The 23800-nt window shown below is 44.3% G+C and overlaps 1 protein-coding gene across 1 annotated transcript in view; it reads right to left on the bottom strand.

Annotated features, from left to right (window-relative positions):
- LIMS1 (LIM zinc finger domain containing 1) overlaps positions 1 to 19809 on the bottom strand; it is a 75422-nt gene extending 55613 nt beyond the window's left edge. The window contains exon 1 of the mRNA XM_069877365.1: positions 19728 to 19809. Within this exon, the coding sequence (XP_069733466.1) occupies positions 19728 to 19759 (32 nt within the window). The 5' untranslated portion in view covers positions 19760 to 19809. The remainder of the gene's footprint in view (positions 1 to 19727) is intronic.
- Positions 19810 to 23800: the final 3991 nt, after the last annotated feature.

The following is a 23800-nucleotide window of genomic DNA, read 5'->3' as shown; positions in this document are numbered from 1 at the left end:
TAAGATTTAGCAGAAGAAACTGAAATCCCCAGATGTTGTGCCTAACAAAGAGTAAACACTAATTTTGTGCATTGGATATACCAATAATCAAAAGAAGTTACTTCAAAAATTTACTTTTTTGCTTTCTAAGTAATACAGAACTGCAAGGATGCCAAGCTATTTTGAACATAGCCCATAACAGAATTCATTCATAACAGCAAAAAAGTGCCAGCTCAAAGAATCTTTATTTTACTACCATTTTTGGATTGTGGCAATGTCAATTCCATACAATTATCTATCTTGATATATGAAAAGAGTACCAAATTAATTTTTAAAAAGTTACTTTGTGTCTACCTATTTTTGGTAGCTCTGATTGCTACTGAAAAATGAGGCATCAGTCCAAACTAAAGAGTAAGCCTAGGGGAAAAAAAAGGTCTTTGAATAATTCTCAAAAAATTTTCCACTAGTTCCTTTGACAGAAAGGAAAGGAAGAAGAAAGGCATTTCCATCTGAAACCACACATGGAAAAACAGTTTGGGTTCCCTTAAGGGGAAAAAAAATGCAGAGGAAGTTTTTACTAAAAAAACAACCGAGAACACAAAAGAACCAAGACAAAACCGCACTTGGCAGCTGGGAGCCTGGCTGTGGGAGTCTACTTTCCTGTAGCATCTCCTGCATACTCCACTCCCTGCTTCACCCTGGGTACCACCCCATCGCAGCTGCTCTGCTGTGCTGCCACCTGTGAGCAGGGGCAATCAGGAGAAAAGTAGAGGCTTTTTGTCATCTTCCATTCCAATGAAGACTGTGAAAATAAAACCTGAAAAGAGACAGTCAGCTTAACTGCAGCTGATGAAACTTGCTACTTAATGCTGTCATCTATGACAACCAGAGATTTGAGAGACACGTCTTTTGACTACTTTGTTTATGCAAGAACTTCAAAATATACCAGGCAGTTACAGAAATGTGAAAAGACGCTTCCCATCCTAAACACTTAAAATGAAAACAAAGACAGGGGAAAAAGAACTCAGTGAAACATGTGATTTTGGGCATATAATCTTGATTTATTTAAAAATCTTATCTTTTGTGCTGAGCCCCTGGCTGCTCTTCTGAGTCACTTCAAGTTACTTAAACTTCTTGCAGTCACTGCAGAAGAAGAAGTTCAGATGGGATTTGTGAGAACCTGTGCCAGGAGCCTTCTGCCCCCCACGCAGGAGGAACTGCAGGCACATTTTCCATCAGGACCATCCCAGGAAAAGACACACGTGGGAAGCGGGGACGGAAGTGGCAATAAGCAGGGACAGCTCTGCAGTAAGAGAGGTCTTCAAATGACCAAGTGAGGGGAAGGCAATTGCCAGCCACAACCTGTAACGGGAAACAATGAATTTTCATCTTGGAAAGCTCAGCATCCCACCAAGTCTCAATATGTTCCAGATTTATTAGTGGTTAGCAGCACATGCTTGAAAGGAAAGCACAAGAATTCCAGTAAATGGATTTGAGGTAGTAATGCAGCCAGAGAAGATGATGTACACTGGTATTATATGAAATACATTGTGTGAAACAGAAGAGAGACTAAGAGGAGTGCCTTCAAAGAAATGGCTGGGAGAATATATCTGAACTTCTGCCGAAATCAATAAGAATGGCTTCAGATGCTTAGCGGTTCCAAAAATGGGACTTGTAACCCAGTGCCTTCTTTTCCTGGAATCATTACAGAAAAACAGCTTTTAAATTATCCTAATTTAAATTATCTTAAACGCTCCGGTACCTAAAACTTGACATTAAAACTGATTTCCTTAGAGAACATGCTCAACGTTTTTTTAAATTCTGGACTCTCCATATTCTGACTTTCACCCTACAGATGCTAGAAGATTTTAAAACAAAAATAAAAAAGAAATCAGACTTCATCTTTAACCATCAGTGCCAGGAACCATGGAACAGCAATTACATACTGGAAGTAGGAGGCAAAAGGGACGAAAACAAAACTTTCCTTGTGGTCAGATCAGCCACAGGATCTCTCAGTGAATTCCTTTCAGCTATGGAGACCTTCACTAGTACATTATTTACACTTGCATAAAGTACAAGAGAAATGTATATTTTTAATAAAATCTTAAAAAACTGTATAAAAGCAAACCATGCCAGATAGCACCCACTCACCCAAAGGGAGGGATGAATATCTCAGTAGGGACTGTGCTACACTCTCGTCACACTCCCAGTGGGGAGCCAGAGAACGCTACGCTTCTGGGTTCCTCTGTTCGAGGGGGGGAGGTTGCTTTATCAACATTAGCATATGCTTAGATTGCTCAAAGGCACCTGTCCAAATACAGAATAATCAGTTCAATCAACCTACAACTGAGAGTATAAAAACAAAGAGTTTGTAAAACAGACACCACTAAGGAACAACGCAGACTGTTTTTTCACCCTAAGGCAGAAGACGGATGCCAGTTCAAGAGCATCTCATTGCTGATGTTCTTATGAGCCAGACATTTGGCAAAGCAAAGGCTTCCTTTGTTTGCTGCTTGTGTTCATTTGCTTTTAGGCTCTCTTCTTCCCAAATAAACAACTACAACAAAAAAAAAATCTGTATATCATTTCTGGCCCTGCTCTCTGACCTTCAGGAAGCTTCATCTCCTTCAAATCACAGTTCAGAGACACAGTTTATACACAGCCCATTTCACAGCTTCCCAGAAGGGATCAAACATGCTGAAGCAGTGCAGTGCTGAGTTCCAATCCACTACAAACCCTCTTTTGGCAACAAGGCTGGTGAAGAGTCTGGAGAACAAGTCTTGTGAGGAGCAGCTGAGGGAACTGGGATTGTTTAGGCTGGAGAAGAGAAGGCTGAGGGGCGACCTTATCACTCTCTACATCTACCTGAACGGAGGCTGTAGCAAGGTGGAAGCTGGTCTCTCCTCCCAAGTAGTAAGTGATAGGATGAGAGGGAACAGTCTCAAGTTGCACAATGGGAGGTTTAGAATGGATATTAGGAAAAATTTCTTTACTGAAAGAGTGGTGAAACATTGGAACAGGCTGCCTAGGGATGTGGTAGAGTCACGATCCCTGGAGATGTTCAAAAAACATGTAGACATGTCACTTTAGGACATGGTTTAGTAGGCATAGCGGTGTTGGGTTGATGGTTGGACTGGATAGTCTTATAAGTCTTTTCCAACCTTAACGATTCCATGATTCTACAATTCTACCCAGACCAGATATCTGTGACCTGTGACAGGTGACCTATCCTGGTATAAAACCTACTAACGTGAAGTTATCATCATTCTTCCCATAGCTGGCATAAATTCTGTCCATTGTGCCCTATCTAATTAAACAGAGATATCATTAGCACCTGTGTCTACTACATTTATACACATGTGAAGCCCAGCCCTAAGCTACATTTAATTTACACATAACATGTACTCCTCAACAACATCGGTAATTTTTTCTTTCAGAAACCAGGACAGGAATCAGAGTTGCTTTACAGCATACAAGAAAACATGCCAATACTTTTAACTGGAATAAAGTATATCTAAAAATGCTAGTCTGTACTCTTACTGCAACATTTCAAATGTCGATGCCGTGTACAACACACTCCAGAAATTTAAACGTCTGGATTCCTACGTGAATGACCCATTAGAGAGCATCGCCACTATAACCCTCCCTCAGGAAGCGATTCAGAGGACTCGTAACTTGTAACGTGCATGAGGCTAGGCATTTTTTCTCAAGTACTGGTCAAAACCAAAGCTTTTAAACATCTCAACCACTTTTTTGTGGTCAGTCGTCTTTCACTCTTTGGAAGTTTTTGGGAAGAGGCCAAGTGAGATCTGGCATCCCTCCAGGAGAGCAGCAGTGAGCTCCTGGATCTCCACCCAGCCCTCTGATCAGTGATGCAGGTGAAAATATGATCAGCATATGGACTCAAAGCTGGTCAAATAACTTTTCAGAAGATCCTTTCCTGCTCTGTTCCTACAGCTAAATCTTGCTGCTACCACACCTGCGTGGCTGGACTGCAAGAGCAGCTCCACACAGAGGATGGACCCACCACTGCCCCTTTTGAGGCAGCAGGACTGAGCTGAACAGAGACCAGGACAGACTGAGGCACTTCACCACCCTGCTCCTGCTGAAGACTACATACTCACAAAACAAGCCTGAGGGAAACAGACCTCTCTAATCCCCCCACCCCCACCTTTGCAGCAGAGATGTCTTCCTAATTTTGTTGGCTTTTAGCTATCCTTGAAATTAAAGTGCCCTCTCTCTCATTCCCTTGTCTTTGGGGATGCTATGATGGGAATACCGCTGAGAGGAAGCCAAAGTGTTCCAAGAATCTATTTAATATCATATTTAGTTGACACTGTTATGGCCAGGGTGGAAAATATTTTGTTCCTTGCCTTTTAACTATCCCCTTCAGAAGCTGGCTTTTCCATGGGTATTTATAAAGGACATAACAGGCAGCTCTGAGCAGCCTGACACAGTGCTCAGCATTCAGCAGAAATCACCATACTTGCATACATTAATTAGGAACAGAAACACAATGCAAGACACACACAGATTATGGTTTGAATAACTTCATGTCCAGAGTCAAATCACGTTCACCGGGGAGTGGGGGATGATATCAAATGAACAGAAATCCTGGTTTTGCCATTAAATCTCAATGTGCTGTTCCTAACGTCATTGAAAAGTACTGGTACTGCCAAGTAACATAAGAAACATCGAGGAAGCAGTACAAATAAACCAGACACTTTAGAAACCACACTGACTTACACATTGTAAGTTTTATCTTCCCCTTCCTTCTTTCTTTACCCTCTTCTGCACTGAAACACCCTGACAGATATTTCAGAGCCCTGCTGTTTGTGGGATACTCCATGATTCAAATACCTTTGTCTAAGTTGATGTATAAATGCTACCTTCCCTATGTTTTATTCATGTACATCATTCACTAAGCCATGCTACAAGGTGGAGCACATCTCCCCTTCTCTCCCTTTCTTGAAGGGCTTTGTCAAAATTTAACTACTGCAAAACACTGCCAGCAGCCAAGTGTTCTGCTGCTCAGATAGGACCGACACATGCCCAGGATATCACTGGATCTCACTTATTCCAGAGACAGTGTCTCACATGCAAGTCACCAGCAGCCCCACAGCCTGCAGTCCCACGGGCTCCATCCCTACCCCACTCCCAGCCACTTGTAGTAGCAACTCCACTTCAAACCCAGACCTTGGCTTCCTTTCACAAACACAACATTATTGCTGTAAAATCCACTCCACAGAGCTCATCCAACAATCCATGAAGGCTGCCATGAACAGGTACTTCCTTCTTGCTTATCCATCCATAACTGTTTCATTTGCACCGAAACAGAAAGAATGACACACAGTTCATCACATAAGCATCTACCAAAGTAAAATTATAAATTAGATTATACCAGTTCGCACTACACTGAGTTAATACACAACTACTCAATAGTCCATTGCATGAGACTGAAACCGAACTGTCATTTGGGTGCTGACTTTCTGAGCAAGCAAACCTGTGCAGACTCGCTTTTTGTAGCCTGCGGCTCTGGACTTTGGTTTTCTTTCTCACATTTACATCTGCATGACTGTTTGCCAAACTATGCAAACCAAATTATGGCAATGAAAGGGCGTTGCCAAGATATGTTGAAAAACACTGTAAATAAAACTATAGGACCATACAAGTTCAACAACCCCTTTTTAATTAAATTTAGATCCTTTGTATGAAAAAAAATGAGCTGCCTTAGTTACTAGCTATAAGCAAGACACAAGTTATACAAACTATACTTTACTAGGTGTAAAATCCAACCTACAACATCTTCAGCTGAAGGTACTTATCTGCAGGCACAAGGATGTGACATTGGGCAGGCACGTCATACCCATTTATCTAACAAGCAGCTGCTCTTCCTTAAATAAAAGAAACAAAAGATAAGGAAAATATCCTCTCGAACTGTAACTGTTATGAAACTGGCCTTACTGTACTGTTTGGGCAAAACTAACTCAAAACTGTGATAGTTTTGTCTCTGCTTCTGAGATGCAGAAGCAAGGTTTCAAACCTAACAGAGTTCTTTTCCAAGTATTACCATGTATTTTGTCTTATTTGGCCACTGATGTCCCACTTACGGACCCGAGTCTAAACCAAACTCCATTAAACTGAACAACAGAATTTCACTTGACTTCAAGGAGGACTGAGAAGGACTTGCTGTAGTCCATCAGCATTGAATAATCACACTAACCTCCAGCATTTGCATATGTTTTCAGAAACCTTAAACAAGTGATCAAACATATGGCTTGAGGTATTTCTGTGTTCCTAATGACATGCAGAAGATAATCAAATATTACCTTAAAATGGCGCAGAATTGAGGACTTGTCACAAAGCTCCACTAATCTGTTTTTATTGAAGTTAATGATACATGCCCCTGCAGATTTGAAAAGAACTCGATTCTGAGTGAGGGGAAATTGCCTCTATTTCTGACAGGCAACCATTTCAACCTTTATTATAGAAACTGGCAAAAAGACAAATTAGGACAACCATTTTTTAATCAAAACTGCTTTTTTTTCCTTCCTTGTCAGGAGTTTACTATTCTCCATTACAAATTCAGTTCCTGTCTAGGCTACAAAACTCACATCTGATTGAAAAGCTATTAACGTAACAACTGCAACAGCACGTGGGATGTGACAGTAAAACCTCGGGGCTTGTTCACAGATGGTTTTGTACCAGAACAAATTGACATCCGTTCCCATCAAGCATGCCTTAGATCTTCCAGATATAGGAGTCAGGGAAGATAAAACTGACATCTTTAGAGTTTAAAATAAAAAAAGAAATAACAAGGGCGGATGTGGGGAAATATTCTCAAAACCTGTTCCTCAGGTAGTTCCATATCACTGTCAAGCAGCAAAAATTAAGTAACCCTCTCATTTTAAAATACCTCTGCAAAAGCTATTCTGTTTAAAAGAAATGCTCAAGGCAGTTTGTGGTACATCTTATTTCCCTCTTGATGTGGAAATGCAGAAAGCCCCTTTTTGAATCAAACTCCTTCAGTTCTAAGAGGGTGAACACATTTCTTGCCCTGTAGAAGACACTTCTGTACTCACAGAAAAAAACATGCAGCAATTTAATCTTCATCGTCCCTGGGCTCCTGGCCTCATGTCCCAAAAGATGCAGCCAGAGGGATGATGCAAACAGTGCCTCTGCAGAGAGAGCTCAAGAGAAGCAAGCAGTAGCACGTTGGCCAACTAGCTAGAAATGACCTCAGTTTGGCTCTTCATAACTAATGAATAAGCAAAGAATTCCTTACTTCAGCTGCAGTTTCCCCTCTTTTCCCTCCTGTACATAAGTTATGAGTGCAATCAGTTCACAATGTGACCTCATGCCTGCATGCTGAAGAGGAAGAAAAAGACACTGTTGTGGCTTGGATGGATGAAGCATTGAAGACATCCTCTGCAAAAGCACATGTTTGTTAGTACAGAAAATGCATACTTAAAGAAGCAAAGAAACAGGATACACCCAAGATGTTAGAAAATCAAACATCTTAGTAAGCCACAATAAGGCAATAGAAATTATAAGGCACATAAGGAAGAAGAATTCTTTTGGTGTTGAGAAAAGACAGAAGAGGTGGCATCACAACTTGGCGAGGTTGCCAGCAGCGTTCCCACACCCATGCCACCATGCAGGCTGCCAAGTGCTGCCTTGTGTTTGGACGTCCCCAGTTGCTGTCACTGCTTCTTTCAACTCCTTTGTTAATTATACAGAGCAAAATATGCAGTTCTGTGCATGAAGCCCACCAGGACAGTCCTGGCAGGAGGGTCTGTAACTTCTATCACTCACCAGGCAGCTGTTTCACACGCCTTCCCCAGCTGCTCCACGCTGTTGGCTTCTCCTTGGGTACAGGCAGCATCACCTCACCGAGTGGCAGTCGCAACTTTCCAGCATCCAAGGAGAAAAACGCCAGCAATGACAATTTGCAAAGGCAAGAGGCAGAACTGTAGCAGCCCTTGCCACAGTGCTTTGGATGCCACACCATCACCCACTGAGGCTTTAAAATGTTAGCAGTTCTTGTTGATGCATTTCTTGCTTCACAAGAAACACTTCAGCAGAGTCATCCTGTGTTTGTTTATACACCTGCCCAGGCAATTGCTAGTAATATTTTGGAGACAACATCCTATTGCAACACCTGCTTGTACACAATGAACAAAGTTGTGGAATAATTTATGGCAGAATCACTTTAAAAAAAGGAAAACATTCGACATTTTCTCCTGCCACTCTTTTACATGCTTGTTTGGTTTAAATGCTTCACATTTTGTGTCACAGCTATCTCAAGCATTTGAACAGGCTGCCCCGGGAGGTGGTTAAGTTACCACGCCTAGAGGTATTGAAAAGACATGTAGTTGTCAGGCTTAAGGACATGGTTTAGTGGTGGACATGGCAAGGTTAGGTTTACAGTTGGACTCTATGTTAAAAACGATGCCTTTTGCAATGACATAAGTCTATGACTCTATCCCTAGGAAATCTTATAAATAGAAGAATGTAGCAGTTTAAGAAGATGCAGTTTAACCCTCATATGAGCCACAGACAAGGGTGAACCCAGGCGCTGTTACTGGGGACGTATGCTATGCCAGCTCCATGTACTAGAGCTCCTGGCTCCAAGGAAATGAAATATTAAACTTGTAATTTGACCTGAGTGAACTCAGGTAATTAATTCAAGTGCTTTGTGTAACCAGGACTAAATTGTCTTCAGACTAAACAAATGAATCTAATTATTTTTATGCAGATACATTTCACTGTTTATGAATTTCTGAAAAACAAGTATGTCCTTTCTGTAAATTTTGAATGTTCACTTTAAGATAAGTATATTTGAGACAAATATTATAACCTCCTTGCCTCTTATGACTTTTGTTAATATCAAAAGGAGAAAAGGAAATTAAACCAAGTTTTCAGTAAATACAAGTCTGTTAACATCCTTGCAACATTTCTAGTCAAGCATCAGTGAAGCATTCAACACTACAATCTGAAATATTTGACACTAGTGGCACAAACACTTTTTTTTCTGGCTTATTGAACTTCAGATGAACATGAACTTTAGCTTTCCATAGAATGCAGAACAATGTATTTCTAGTGTGATGAACTAAGATTTTCCTTCCAACTATTTCAGGTACAGCCTGCCTCCCTCTTACATCCCCAAGACCAGCTACAAGAACATGACTATTTAATCATCAACACAGAGTGGATAATTTAGTTTTTTCAAGTTTGACAGAAAGTCTTTTGTTCTGGAACTAAGGCCCTGCTCATTCTGCACACACTTCCATGAAAAGGGATTAATGATGTGTTAGAAAATCTGGATTCAGCAGTTTTTCATTATGTTCTCCCCCACTCTGGCAGGGAGAACTGGTAAATATCTGTAATGCAAACTAAACAAAGAACATTACCCATCATAAGAGAGAAAAATCCCCTGCTTAACCATCAACATCCTTCATGACTACATGGGTGGGATGCTAGATGACAGCTTTCAGTGAAGTGGTTCCTCCTCCAGCAGGATTGAGCCCTTCTTTCCCCAGAAGGCCTCCCAATACTATGTCGCCACCACTCAACTCATCCAAGTGATGTCTGCACGGCCGTGGCAGCTCTGCCAAGCACACAGTGACTTACAACCCAGCATGTTTCTCATCACGTCCCTCTTATTTTTGAACATGCATGGAAGTAACACTGCTGTAACATTTTAAACAATATGTGTATGGACTTAATAGAAAATCCATTATCCCATTCAAACCACTACAGAGCTACTCAGCCACACATTACCAAAATCCACCAGGTAAAAATGACCACACCAATGTTATCCTCAAATGACAGAGAATGCTCATTTCATAATCCTGCCTACCTTGGGAACCTGTCCATGCTGAAACTGCCCTGAAAATACATTGATATCATACAACAGCATTAAAATCTTTCAATGTCTCTCTCAAACACAGGTTCACAAAGCTATTTATAAATGAATAAATAGCCCAAGGTGAGTAGAAAGTTTTGTCATGAAACTTGAGCAATAACGCAATATTACTGTTCCTGGATCCTCTGCCATTTCATCATGTTCTAGCAATTTTCCCAAAGGTAACATCAAGGATCCTCTTAACTGTACTGTTTACCCATCACTGCATGGTAATAATAAAAATATTGATTTTCACATTTGTGACTCAGATTCAATTCAACACAAGAAATACAAATAATTTTCCCCGTGCACACTATCACCCAAGCAATTGCAAACACAATTAGCTTCATCCACAATGAAATGAAGCAGCACTGCAAAACGGGACATTTAAAATAACACTGAAATTTCTTTATACTTTTCAAACTGAAGCCTTGGTCCAGCAGTAAATTTAATGCATGCTGAGGAAGGGATGGGTCTGAAGAGCAGTTTTGGTTTGCCTCAGGTGCCTTCTGGTTTGCCTCAGGTGTGAGCCAACACTGGGGATCATCCTGTTGTCCCTTGAGAACAGTGCTGGGATGTAGAATCATAGAATCATAGAATAACCAGGTTGGAAGAGAGCCACCGGATCATCGAGTCCAACCATTCCTATCAAACACTAAACCATGCCCCTTAGCACCTCGTCGACCTGTGTATCGACCAAGCCAGAGCCAGATACATTGAATGCCCCACACCACTGAAAACCCCTGTGGCCTCTCCAGGTCCCACTGGAGAGGCCAGGGTGATGGTTGCCATCCTGCATGCAACCAAGCATGATGTTGGGCTGACAGTTGGACTTGATGGTCTTGGAGGTCTTTTCCAACCTTAATGACTCTATGATTAAGAAAAACACAACTTTCAGTCTTAGACAAAGATTGTAAACTCTGACCTTTGGGTTTACACTGTACGTAGCCACCAGCGATATTTTATCCTTTCTCCCTTGCTTTATCTAACTGCAAAGCCATGGCACAACTCATCATCTCCTCTGAGCTCAGTTACTCTCCAAAGCTAAACTCAGCCTGGTAATTGGATGACTTTGTGCCACTGCCAGAAGAAGTCCAGCTCTCAGTGTGGCATCAAGCAGAGTTAAGTGACCCCCATTTCACAGGGGATGTTGTGGGAGTGGGATGCCTGGGGAGAAGCAGAGCCTTTACTCTTTGGAAAAAAAGAGAAATTGTAACTGTTGGAGATTTCAACAGAGGGGGATTCATCCCGGGGCTGTGAGCCCACCAGTTTCCCCCAGAGACTGTCCTAGCTTTACAGATTGGGTTTGTTTTTTTTTTTAAATGTGAAGCTGAAACTGTTCTTCAGTGTTTGAATGAACAGGAAATCAGCCAAAAGAATAAGCCCCACTGGGCTTTAGGTTATTTCAAACAATTAACAATAAGCTGCTATTCTTTGATATAAATATAGAAATCACACTTCTTTGATGCATGACGGCAAACAAGCACCACTTAAGGGGCAAAGGGAGGTAGATTTTTTCCCGGGAGCTAATTACTTTTCTAAATAACACCTACCCTGAGGACCATATTTATACAACTATTTCAACAAGCAAGACTTTTCAAAGTCCACTATAATCCACTGATGAGAAAAGATCAAAGAAACTAGCAGGAAGGCCAGGATGCAATCAAAATATTTGATCAGTGAGAGGTTTCTTATCTGAGCCATAAACTTGAGGGCATTTCAGTGGGAGCTGTGGGAGCAGAAGCTGCTGTGAACACCTGGAGGTGGATGAAGCCCCTTGGGGGAACCTTCCATTTATGCCTTGCTGCCATCCCACCTTCATGGGAAAGTGCCGGAGCCCATCGTTCATAGTCTCTCCCAACATTTTTGGTACAGCTACTTTAAACAACCAAGGGTGGAAATTCAATTCTTTCTCCTAAATTCCACCACCTCCCCCAACAAAATTAAATATTTGGCCTTCAGTTAAACTAAATGGATTTTTTTTTACTTTTAAAATGGAGTCTCACGATCCCTGTGTGACCCTGGTGGGAGGACACAGGGAGGCAGTGAGACCCTGACGTTCACCCAGAGCGCTGCCAGCACTCAGCAGTATGTCAGATCACTAAACAACAGAGATTGGCATAATGAGCTTTTAATTACTTCCTTTTCCTTTTTTTTTTTAAAGAACAAGAGAAGAGCTAGTGGGATTTTCCAGTTTTCTGCCTCATACTTTTTATTTGCAAAAAAAAAGATATTTGACAAAAACTAAAGAGCTACATATTTGGAAGCAACTCACATTAAACAACCTCTTTGATAGTTAAAAAAAAAAAAAAGCAAATTCTCACTTTCTATAAAGGCTTTACTTTTACTTGTTTATATACTCCCTAGGTTATCAACGCATTTCCCTTGGCTTTTCTGACAGCAACATATATATATATATCCTTGTAACCAGAGAAGTATGGGAAACTCCGGAAAAATCCAAATGTGTACAAACATTTTAAGCTAAGACATCCCAATATAAAACAAGTACCTCTCTGAAACAAAAATCTCCAGATATTTTAACATATTTTTTATATATAGACATATATATACACACACATAAGATGTGACTCAGGCATGGAAAGCCAAAAGAATGTTCTCATTTCCTGAGGCTGACTAACAAAAAGAAAAAAATGTGAATGAAGGAACAAAGATTACGGAAGTCAGCTTTTTCTTAACAGCATCAGCTTTAAAATGATCTGCTTTGACTCCTTTCTCATACAGTCAGAACATTGACTCTCTCTTTCAAAAGGCAAAACCCTGTTTCCCAGGATGTTTAAAAGTGCTACAGAAACATTGCACTCAAGAGGTTCCTGCCCTTCTCCTTTCAGTCCTGGTGAAGTTCACTGGCAGTTCCCATCAAACCCCCTTTCCCACAGCAGCTTGTCTTGTCTCCATGGTTCGGCACTTGAGTAAAACAAGCGAGTCTCTATACGGTGGGACTCCGCTGGTTGGACCTCAAGGGCTCTTAGCTCTTGCTCCGTTTTTTTTGTTGACAGTACAAGTGGGTGTAAACAGCATCCAGTTCCTCTGGGACCTGAAAGCAATGGGTGAAGGAAGCCTCTGAGCACCTTCAGAGCATGAAGTTGTGCCATGCCTACAAATGTTAGGTAGATTTAAACAGGTGTTGATGTGCCACTGTTCCCTGTGCCCTTTCCAGCCATAACCTACATGTCATGGGGATGGCACATGGGGTCTCCTTCCTCTGATTCCTCTGATGGTAAATTTCTGCAACTCATTCTGTGACAACCATGCCAAAACCACTGCTCGAGTGGCTTCTCTTCAGGCAGGGCTGTAGGAGGAGACAACAAGCTGCAGAAAGAACATGCTCAAGTGTGCTTCCAAGAGCAGCAAACAAAAATACGTGGCGGATCCTCCTTGAACAACCCAAGGGCAGGTGATCTCTCTTCCATTGCAATGCAGCATGGTTGTGTCCCTTCCTAACACCACATCTGGGACGGCTGCAGGCACTCCCCAGCCCCAATCCAGACCATTGGCAAACACTGTTCCCTCCTTCTTTAGATCCAAACACCTCTTCATAGGACTTCACTTTTCACATTGCTCTCCAAGGCCACAGCTACACAACCCAGGCACAAATCTGTGCTTCTGTCAAAATGGGTATTTCCCCATTTTGCTTCTGTCAAAATGGGTATTTCCACCTTTCCCATGTCCCTTCCCCTCTGCCCCCCAGACTTCACCACCTCTCACACGACCAAGGAACTGATCCAGATTGAGATAAACTCAGTTTTAAACCTACATACCTATCAATCTCTTGACACGGGTTTTCAGTTGGCTCAGGTCCCCAGTGCTGGCACAAGAGATGTTGGGGGACAGGAGTGTGTGGGTCACCCTGGTCAATTGGAGAACAACCACACACTTAACTAAAATGCCGCTACAACTGCCGTCTGAGGGAAGAGCAGCTGCCCTGGCATAGCCCAGAGATGGTCTGTTCTGCTTCATGACACTGGCCAGAGCCACTTCTGGGAGATGATTGCTGCTAGGTGAATCTCAGCCCACTTACCAGAAGACCCTGGCAAAAATAAATTACTTAATCCAGTACAAATGTTGGTCTCTCTGCCACAATACACAAGTCTGTCCTGCTACTAATGCAGTTCAAAAGTGCACGATGTTCATCTGCAAAGCTACACACCAAAACATACATCTATTTGTAAGCACTTCCTCATAACGGATGATTTACCAAAACCGGAGGGTTTTGCAAGCAGAGACTGCTGTGCTGATTCAGTCCTGAATCTGTGGGGGCCACCTTCCTCTGACAGTGCTGGCTGGCAGCCTGTGCCACCCTGCCAAGCTGTACTTTTCATTCCCAAATCAGTGGTGGAACATGCCAGGAAACACTGAGGGAGGACTCGGATGCTGCAGCTCTGGGAGGCAACAGGCTGACAGCCAGTCCCTCACCCTCAGCCCCCGTAGGGAAGGCCAAGCCCCCTCAAAGAGTCCTTGCAAAGCATGGAGGCACCCTCTTTCCCTCCCAGGTGGATTTGAAACTATTTCTCTGTGTGATTTTCTCTCCCTGCATCAATCTCACAGCTGTTGCACATCAGCGTAGGGTCTGGACAGGAGCCACTCTGCCATGTTGTTGCCTTCCAAATATTTGCTGGCGTTAACTGCATTGCTTTGCTGTGGTCTTTCCCAGTGCCCCAAACTACACTAAACCAATATATTAATACAGAAAACTCTTATAATTCTGAGCACGGCAGCTTCCTCGTGCTGCTCAGGCCACCCAAGAAACATTCATAAAATCATTACCTTGCCTTAATCTCTCAGATTATCCACACTGGCTCCCTAACCATGATGTGAGCAGCAAGTTTTTAACTGTACCGTTCCCACTAGTTCAAGTTTTAGTCAGCCTAAAGCCCATCCATCAGTGTGTTCTCAAACTATTTAATGCAAGCAGTGATTGAAACAACCCCAAATGCACCAGGCTGACTTAGCAGTCACTTCCTTATCAAATTCTGTAGAAGTGGCTGGTGAATTATTTTATCAGTTAAAAAGTGACAAAAAGAGTATGATCAGAGCTGGAATCAAGGACTCTTTATTTTAAATATAAGGAAAAGCAATTAATATGAAAAATACAGAGCATAAAACCTCACCCTGGGTGCTGGCCTTGTTATAACGCTATTTTTCACACACGCTAGGATACTCCAGACCACACCTTTTCACACAGGAACATGGTTTCATACTGCAGACACGAGGTCCACTTGGCCTGTAAATAATTTGTCACTGGGCACACGATCAGCTCCTGCACCCTGGACCTCACCAATGTCTTCAGATGCTGAGACAAATTAATCAAGCTGTTCCACATGAAGAGCCATGGAGGTTTTTTTTTTCCTTCTATCTGCTTAAAAAATCATAAGTAAGCATTTTCATAAAGACTTAGACACTTCAGGAAGTGAAATGCTGCCATAATTGTGAAGGAGTGTCCTAATACGAAGAAAAGTATTAACCCCAGGGCACAGCTCCTGCTATGTTTTCTGTATTTGCCAAGTTGGATTCGGACCTTCCCATCCTTTTCCCACCCTTTCTGCCTCAATACCAGCCTTTCTGCACAAGCTGCAAGGGTGACGTGAACTGTAACACATCACTGAAACAGCAAGCGCAGCAGACCACATAGCCGGCTGATTCATTCATGCTACAGACAGCTTACACAAGGGAAGGTTTTGGCTATCAAACTGTGACTGTCATTTTCATTTTCCTTGTCATCAGCAGCTGCCATCATGGAAAGACCTGATATAAGTGACTTCCCCATAATCTATCAAGCTGCTTTTAGCACAGCTAGTAATTAAAGAGTGCCTATACTGAAAAGTAATAAGAGACTGCATTATGTTACGGTGTGAAAAAACATTAAGCTGGGCTTTGGAGGAAAACAAAACACAGATGAATCAGGATGTCTAACCTAACACACTTAGCATGAAGCCACAACTGCAGGAACTGAAAAGCCTGCCTTAAGTGCTTCAATAATAAATATTTTATTGTGACTTGGAAAAGAATTTGTTAAAGATGCACACTGTCCTCTGTATACTGCAGGCCATTAACAGACCCCCTGCAGTAACTGTACAGAGCCAGTTCTAAGAAAGAGACCTATGGTTTATAATGGAGTTTTAACTGCAGCATCACATTTACCTTCTTATTTAAGGAGTTCCCTATCAAAGACAGTAACACTAAGTGCCTGGTTTTAAGCTTCACAGGCTACAGTGGATCAAGATCCAATGAGTCCATGCTGGTTTTTCAAATGTAGTCATGCTTTGTATAAAATGAAGCTTGTTTTGTCTAGTATTTATTGCATGCTGGCCTGTATTTATTGCTGCAAAGAAAAACTTAAGTTTCCCCTAGGAAACTACAAAAGCTTAAGATAATAATGGTTCTGAACTGCAAGCTGATATTTTTCTCTGAACTGCATATGAGGCTTATTCCGGTGACAACACACCAATATGAGTTTGGCACAACCAGCTGGAATGCTGCCTGCTAAACCCAGTCTGAGATCCCCTCTGCCCACCCTAAAATACCATCCAACTCACGCACTCTCAACCCAGAAGTTGGAACCCAAACTGCTACCCAGCACCATCCAAGCCATAGGGAAAAACGTACATCCCTCCCTGCTCAAATATATCTCCTCCAGGGCAGAGACTAATCTCTCAGCAGTATGCTGAGCACGACAGCCAGGTAACCGGTGTTCAGGTTACAGAGCCAGCCTGCAAACTTCTTTCATTGCAAAACAAAAGCCTCAGCGACAACTGCAGTTCAAAAAGCCCCAATAAAGTAAATAAGAAAAACAAGAAGTTAAAGGGAGTAGTATTTCAGAGGACAATAATGAACCCTGTGCGCATACCTGCTGACCAGATGTTTGCTCCTCTTCCATGTGCCAAATCTGGAGACAGACCTCAAGTCAATCTTTCCTTTTTTTTTTTTTTTGTTTTCTTCCCCAAAACCTAGATTATTGAAACTCCCTAAATCAGAGCAAAAAGCCAAGATTCAAAATCCCTTAGGGGTTTCAGCCTGAGAAAGCTTTGGAGATCATCTTACATTTTGTTACAGTGGGTTTGAATAAACATTTGCATTTTTGGTGGGTTTTTTTCCCCAAATCAAAACAAGAAAACACACCAATTTCTAATTTCCTCCCCTTGCATTTTATCAAATCGAAATGTATCTTACACAACTTACCCTTTCTATTTATTTTGACCTCAACAGACTGGAATCCTCTAACAAAACCCTCCCTGAGCAGAAGTCCTGCAACCAGCTCCTCTGAAGGAGCTGACCCTGCAGCCTCTCCCTGCTGCGCTGCCCTGCCAGGTGAGCAGCGCTCCCCACTCCCCTCAACAGCTCCCTCCGCTCCCTCTAGAACCAACTGCACAGCACCTTCACCTCCCTAACCACAGCACAACCACATGTCCTCAATACCATGATTCACCCCCAAAAATGGGGAGAAGCACAGAGGATACCGGCCAGTTTAGGCAAGGGGTCCCACATCCAGTCCTTGCTGGGGGAGCACTTCATATCCAGAGCCCGACTGCAGCAGTGGGATGCCAGGTTGACTCTCAGCTGCGTGAGGATTTGTTCTGCCAGGATTTATTCTGCCAGGGAAGGATCCTTGAGCCGCCAGCTGTACCCTGGGATGGGCGCTCTGCTGTCGCTGCTCCCCTGGTTACGTCAGCCACTCTCATGCCCACTGTGAGATGCACTGCGCACATTTTGGACTGAAGAAGCTTCCCCCCGGACAGCCTGCAGTCAGGTGGGCTCCCACCAGAGCACTCTGCCTACTTGATCTCAGCAAGTTTCTGCAAGCGTAGGCTCTAGCCTGACTTTGTCCCAGAATTTCTCGCTGTGCTACGGGTGTAGCCTAGCTCATATCCTGGGAAGCGTGTACCAGCAGGGCAGCTGGCCCACTCCCTGACAACTTCAGCAGAACAGATGCCAAATATGTAATTGCTCTATTTACCCAGAGAGGCAGGCTCCCCACCAGAGCTGAAGCACCTGTGCAGGGCTGAGCAACGTGGAGAACCTCGCAGTCGCAAGAGACTGACACCTGGAGCACATATACTAACAACTCAGCCAACTCAGGAATGCAGAAAGGAGCCTGGCCTGTAAGAATCTACCATCCTCTAAGAAACCAAAGGGCTTTTGGAACAACTAAAGAAAACCCAGTTACCTTAATAGACATGGACATTGGAATCACATTACTATCTTTTTCTCAGCACATGGTGCAGCAGCTAGAGCTAAAGCTGGTCAAGGCTGGCGAGATCCTGCTGCTTCCCTGCACCTTGCCTGAGGTGCACTGAGGCACTGACCCTGGGAGCAGAGCTAGCTCAGCGCGCTGCCCAACCTGCCACACGCCGGCACAGGGTGCCACCATGGTAGCCCCTACTCAGCTTGACTTTGCTACTGCCACCGCTTTTCTCCAAAGGCGTGGTGCAGAGCTGGAGCAACGTGCAGTAGAAATCCACTGTGGGAAAGATCAGTTCGTCTTTAGCCTGGCTAAATTCTGCACGCCAGCAGCCATCCTGAATCCACAGCCCAAACCAGCTACAAAATCAGTCTTTTCCCTTCCCTCCACCCCAGGTTTCAACATTATTAGTGTGGCATTTGCCAAGTGCTTTGATTTAGGACGTTTCTTCCCATGAAACAACTACAATGAGCGAAGCTTTGAGACACTGGGAGTCGAGTTCTGGAATCCTCAACATAAGAAGGATATGGCCTCAATGGCCTCAAGCTCCACCAGGGGAGATTTAGGCTGGACATTAGGAAAAAATTCTTCACAGAAAGGGTCATTGGGCACTGGAACAGGCTGCCCAGGGAGGTGGTTGAGTCACCTTCCCTGGAGGTGTTTAAGGCACGGGTGGACGAGGTGCTGAGGGGCATGGTTTAGTGTTTGGTAGGAATGGTTGGACTCGATGATCCGGTGGGTCTCTTCCAACCTGGTTATTCTATGATTCTATGATATGGAGCTGTAGGAATGGGTCCAGACGAGGGCTATAAGGATGATCAGAGGGCACCTCCCATAGGAGGACAGGCTGAGAGAGCTGGGCTTGTTCAGCCTGGAGAAGAGAAGGCTCCGAGGAGACCTTATAGCGACCTCCCAGTACCTGAAGGGGCTACAGGAAAGCTGGGGAGGGACTGTTTACAAAGCGACAGGACTAGGGGCAACGAGTATAAGCCGGAGAGGGGTAGATTTAGACTAGATATAAGGAGGAATTTCTTCACGATGGGGCAGTGAGGGACTGGCACAGGTCGCCCAGGGAAGCTGTGGCTGCCCCATCCCTGGAGGTGCCCGAGGCCAGGTGGATGAGGCTTTGAGCAGCCTGGGCTGGTGGGAGGTGTCCCTGCCCGTGCCAGGGGGGCTGGAACTGGATGATCTTTAAGGTCCCTTCCAACCCAAGCTATTCTAGGATTCTGAGCACGGCAGCCTTTGCTTTCCACAGCCCTTCCCTAGGACAGGACCCACTCCCACACCGCGGCGTGTGCACGGAACTACCCGACCCCGCACTGCCCCGCGCCCACGGCCGAGGTTATTCACCGCGGCGCCCCCCGCGCCATCGCCTCCCTGGCCGAAGGGAGCCTTTTCCCGCGGAGGTCACTGAACGGAGCGCGGTTCCAAGCGCGTTATCCCGCTCCGCCGCCCCGGGACACGCCGCGATCCCGGCGGCAGGGAGGAGGCGCCCCCGCCGCCCCGGCCCCGCGGGGAACGGGAAAAGCGCGGAGGAGGAGGAGGAGGCGGCGAGCCCCGAGCCCCCAGCCCCCCTCGGCTTTTCCCACAGCACCGTCCCGGGAGGCCTGCGAGAACTCGGGCGGCCCCCGCGCCGCATCCTACCTGTTACAGGTCATCCCCGCCACCCCCAGCATCCCGCCGGGAGCAGCCGCGCCGGTAATGGCGCTGCGGACACCGCGCCGCCCGCCGACGCCGCTGGGGGGCGCTCGCCGCCCGCCCCGCCCCGCGCCGCCATAGGGCGGGGGCAGTGGGTGTGAGCTGGAGAGGGACAGATTTAAACTGGACGTGAGGGGGAATCTCCTCACCGTGAGGGCGGGGAGGCGCTGGGACAGGCTGCCCAGGGAAGCTGTGGCTGCCCCATCCCTGGAGGTGTTCGAGGCCAGGTTGGATGGGGCCTTGAGCAGCCTGATCTAGTGGGGAGGTGTCCCTGCCCAGGGCAGGGGGGCTGGAACTGGATGGTCTTTAAGGTCCCCTCCGACCCAAACTATGATTCTGTGAGCCCGGTTACTCCCCAACGGGAAGTTAAATCCATGCAATCCCATGGAATTGGGTTATTTGCACCTTCCATGTAAGTGCACGCAGGCAGAGAGCCCGTCAGAGTAACACAAAGTAGATGCTAGAGAAGCGTCTGTTGGTGGTTTTTTTCCCACGACAGAAAATTGCTGTCAGATCCAAATATTTTTACTCTTTCTTACACGTGGTTGCAAGAAAACAATCTATTTTTCTAGGAAAATACAATTTATAGCAAGATAGCTGTTGCCTCACCTTACAGCACCAAATATTTTAGGTATAAATGAAATAAATAAACTTTAGTGTTTATTAACTACCTGAAAGGAGGTTGTGGGGAGGAGGGTGCTGGCCTCTTCTCCCAGGTGACAGGGGACAGGACAAGAGGGAATGGCCTCAAGCTGCACCAGGGGAGGTTCAGGCTTGACACCAGGAAAAAAAAATTTCACAGAAAGGGTCATTGGGCCCTGGAACAGGCTGCCCAGGGAGGTGGGTGAGTCACCTTCCCTGGAGGTGTTTAAGGGACAGGCGAGTGAGGTGCTGAGGGGCATCATTTAGTGATTGATAGGAATGATTGGACTCAATGATCCTGTGGGTCTTTTCCAACCTAGTGATTCTGTGATTAAGGCAAGATACCGCTTTTAATCAATGTATTTTAAAATATTTAACAGCGCTAACAAGGAATCGCACGGGAACAGGCCGGTACCTTACTCAGGCTTCTTGCTTCGAAAGCAAATCCAAATCAGTAACCTTCGACAGCAGAGCTGCCAAACCTGCAGGCAGGGGCCCTGCTTTACCTGGAGAGAAGCAATCTCATTCCAAACCACACAAGTTTCAGAGACTTAAGGATGAATGAGAAAAGCATTACAGAAAATACAGGATTATTACACTATGTGTATCACCACCTGTTGCTGTTCTTAGTATCAGAACAAGGAAGTGGCATAGTGAAATGAAAAATGCAAATATTTGACTGGCGGGATTAAGGAGGTCTTTATATGGCTCCAAGAAGAAAAATGTCCAGGGAATATGTTTAAGCCACTGAAAATCATCGTAGACGGCTACAAATGAATACACATCAAAGTAATTCCAACCATGTGTACGTGGAGTACATCTACTTCAGTACCATTAGGACCAGGAAATGAATGTATACTTTCAGAAATATAGCTCACAAAAGATATTTGATCAGTATGCCCCAAGCATAGTTCTGTACCAGACTGCAGCTGTGAAAAGAGAAAAATCATGTTGCTGTCTTTTTGTTTGTTTGCTTCGTGGTACAGTTTGTTTTTTCTTGTCAAATTTACCAACCCAAATGCAGCAAAATTTTAGCATCATGGGGGATACATTTCTGTACAAAGAGGGAAATAAAGTATATGGCTGGAAAATGGAAAGGATAGTATGTCAGAAGAGAGGTAGGTGATCCTCCCCCTCTACACAGCACTGGTGGAGCCACACAAGGTCTGTTTTTCCCCAGTATGAGACACACAACAATACCAGAGAAAGTCCAATGAATGGCTACTGAGATGACGAGGGGACTGGAGCATCTCTGCTATGAGGACAGGCTGATGGAGCTGGGACTGTTCTGCAGCTCAGGAGGATCTTATCAATGTATATAAATACCTCAAAAAGGAGGGTACAAAGAGCATGGAGCCAGGCTTTTTTCAGTGGTGCTCAGTGACAGGACCAGAGGCAGTTGAGTGCAAACTGAAACACGGGAGGTTTCCTCTGAACATCAGGAAATATCTTTGTACTGTGGGGGTGACCCAGCACTGGCATGGGTTGACCAGGGAGGTTCTGGAGTCTCCAGCCTTGGAGATATTCAAAGGCCACGTGGTTAAGGTCCCAAACAATTGGCTCTAGGTGGTCCGGCTTGAGCTGGGAGGTTGCACAAGAAAGCCTCCAGAGGTGCCTGCCAACACCAACCAGCCAGTGATTGTGTTAAAAAATGAAACAGCCAAAAAAAAGACCAACCCCAAAACAAACCACAAAACAAAACAGCCACTCATTTTAATGATACTGTCCTTATTCCATATAAATAAGTGCTCATTCTGTGCCAGTTGAAGGTAATAGTACCCTTTTGTGTTTTTCTAATCAATTATGGGCAGTCTGCCATTACTTGTAGGCAGCTCCATGAATGTCTTTAATTAACCTCAGTTTGTCTGCAAGGATTTTGGGGTCTCTCCTTTGCCCATCCTCCTAGGGAGCTGTACAAGGCAGTTGCCTCTGGCTGCTGAGCGCGGCCAAAGCACCTCTGACCAGCACAGCCTGAAACAGGGGGATGTGGCTGGGCAGACGTCCAACTACCAGGGCAGCAAACTCCGAAACAGTAAACTCTGGAAATAATTAACAAGCAGGGCTTGCCAACAAGCTCAGCCGTTAGAGTCCTTCCTTTCGAGAGCACATAGATTTAACGGCAAGTGAATTGCACCATGTGCAGCATTCCAGTGCTTTCAAAGATGACATCCCTAGAGCCTAGCTAGCAATATAATGTCTAAGTAGCAAAGGCATACATAGAGAGCCAGAGGGCCTCTGCCAAACATGTACATACGCCAAACACTAAGTAGTAGCAGCTTTTGGAAGCGCCATACCAAGAAAAGCCAGGAATTCAGTTTCACAAGCTGCCTCCCTAGGCTCTGTACGCTTTACAGCGAGTTTTCACTTTGACTTTGGGGTCTGATTTCATTTTTTGTTGTGTCTTGCTGTACAACATAATATTAGAGCATGCTGGCATTCTAATTAACTTGTAAAATTCAGTCCAGAATACGTAAGCAAATAATTTAGTAGGATTCACAAACACACACCGCAAACTCAAAAGAAATAAAAATTGTGCCTCTCACTCCTGTATAATGAAAGGCTGTGACCATTTTCTTCCTACGCAGTTTTTAAAAAAATATGGTAACCTCTCTACTTATTTCTGCTTCCAAGTTCATCACAAAGTTAAACATTCTGCTGCTAATGTACTTGGCATCAGGAGGAGAAGTGCCATTATCCACAGCAGACAAGTGAAGAAACAGAGACAGAGAAATTAAAATTAAATTCACAAAGGAAGCATGTGGTGAAGCAGGGACTTTGGACTCCATGTCTCCAGACCATATAATGTCTCCAGATCATATAATATGTCTCCAGCATATTAATTGCAAAATTCATGTCTCTTTCATTTCCCCTCACATTTCTCCTTGCTGAAGTAGAGTAAAAAGCAGTTTTAAGTAGACATATGCTTTTCATGTTCTGTTTCCAGAGAAGTTTAAGTCTTGAAATGCCAACATACAGTACTGCGGCTGGCAGTGGTAGAACTGACAGCACAGAACCTTTATCTTTTTGGAGCTATACATGTTATCAGCTTTGCTGACACCAAACAAGACCATTCATGTAAGCCTAAGAAAGAGGAGAGAAAGGAAAGGTTACTAGGTCAAGAGATGAGAAAAAGGCCGTGTGGTGAAAGAATTTAACTGACTGCCACTAGTCACCAATGTCAGAATCTTTACACTAAGTTCTTCTTCATTTCTAGAAAATGTGTTACAATTTTGACATAGCGATATGAAGAGACTCAAGTCTGACCTCAGTGTAGGGGAATGTCCTGGAGCAGGTCATCTTGAGTGCTATCACACAACACATGCAAGACAATCAGATGATCAGGCACAGTCAGCATGGGTTTATGAAAGGCAGGTCCT

The sequence above is a fragment of the Phaenicophaeus curvirostris genome, chromosome 1 (genome assembly GCF_032191515.1).
Source record: "Phaenicophaeus curvirostris isolate KB17595 chromosome 1, BPBGC_Pcur_1.0, whole genome shotgun sequence".
Taxonomy (NCBI): domain Eukaryota; kingdom Metazoa; phylum Chordata; class Aves; order Cuculiformes; family Cuculidae; genus Phaenicophaeus; species Phaenicophaeus curvirostris.
Note: the sequence above shows the minus strand (reverse complement) of the source record. Positions and strands in the feature narration are given on the sequence as shown.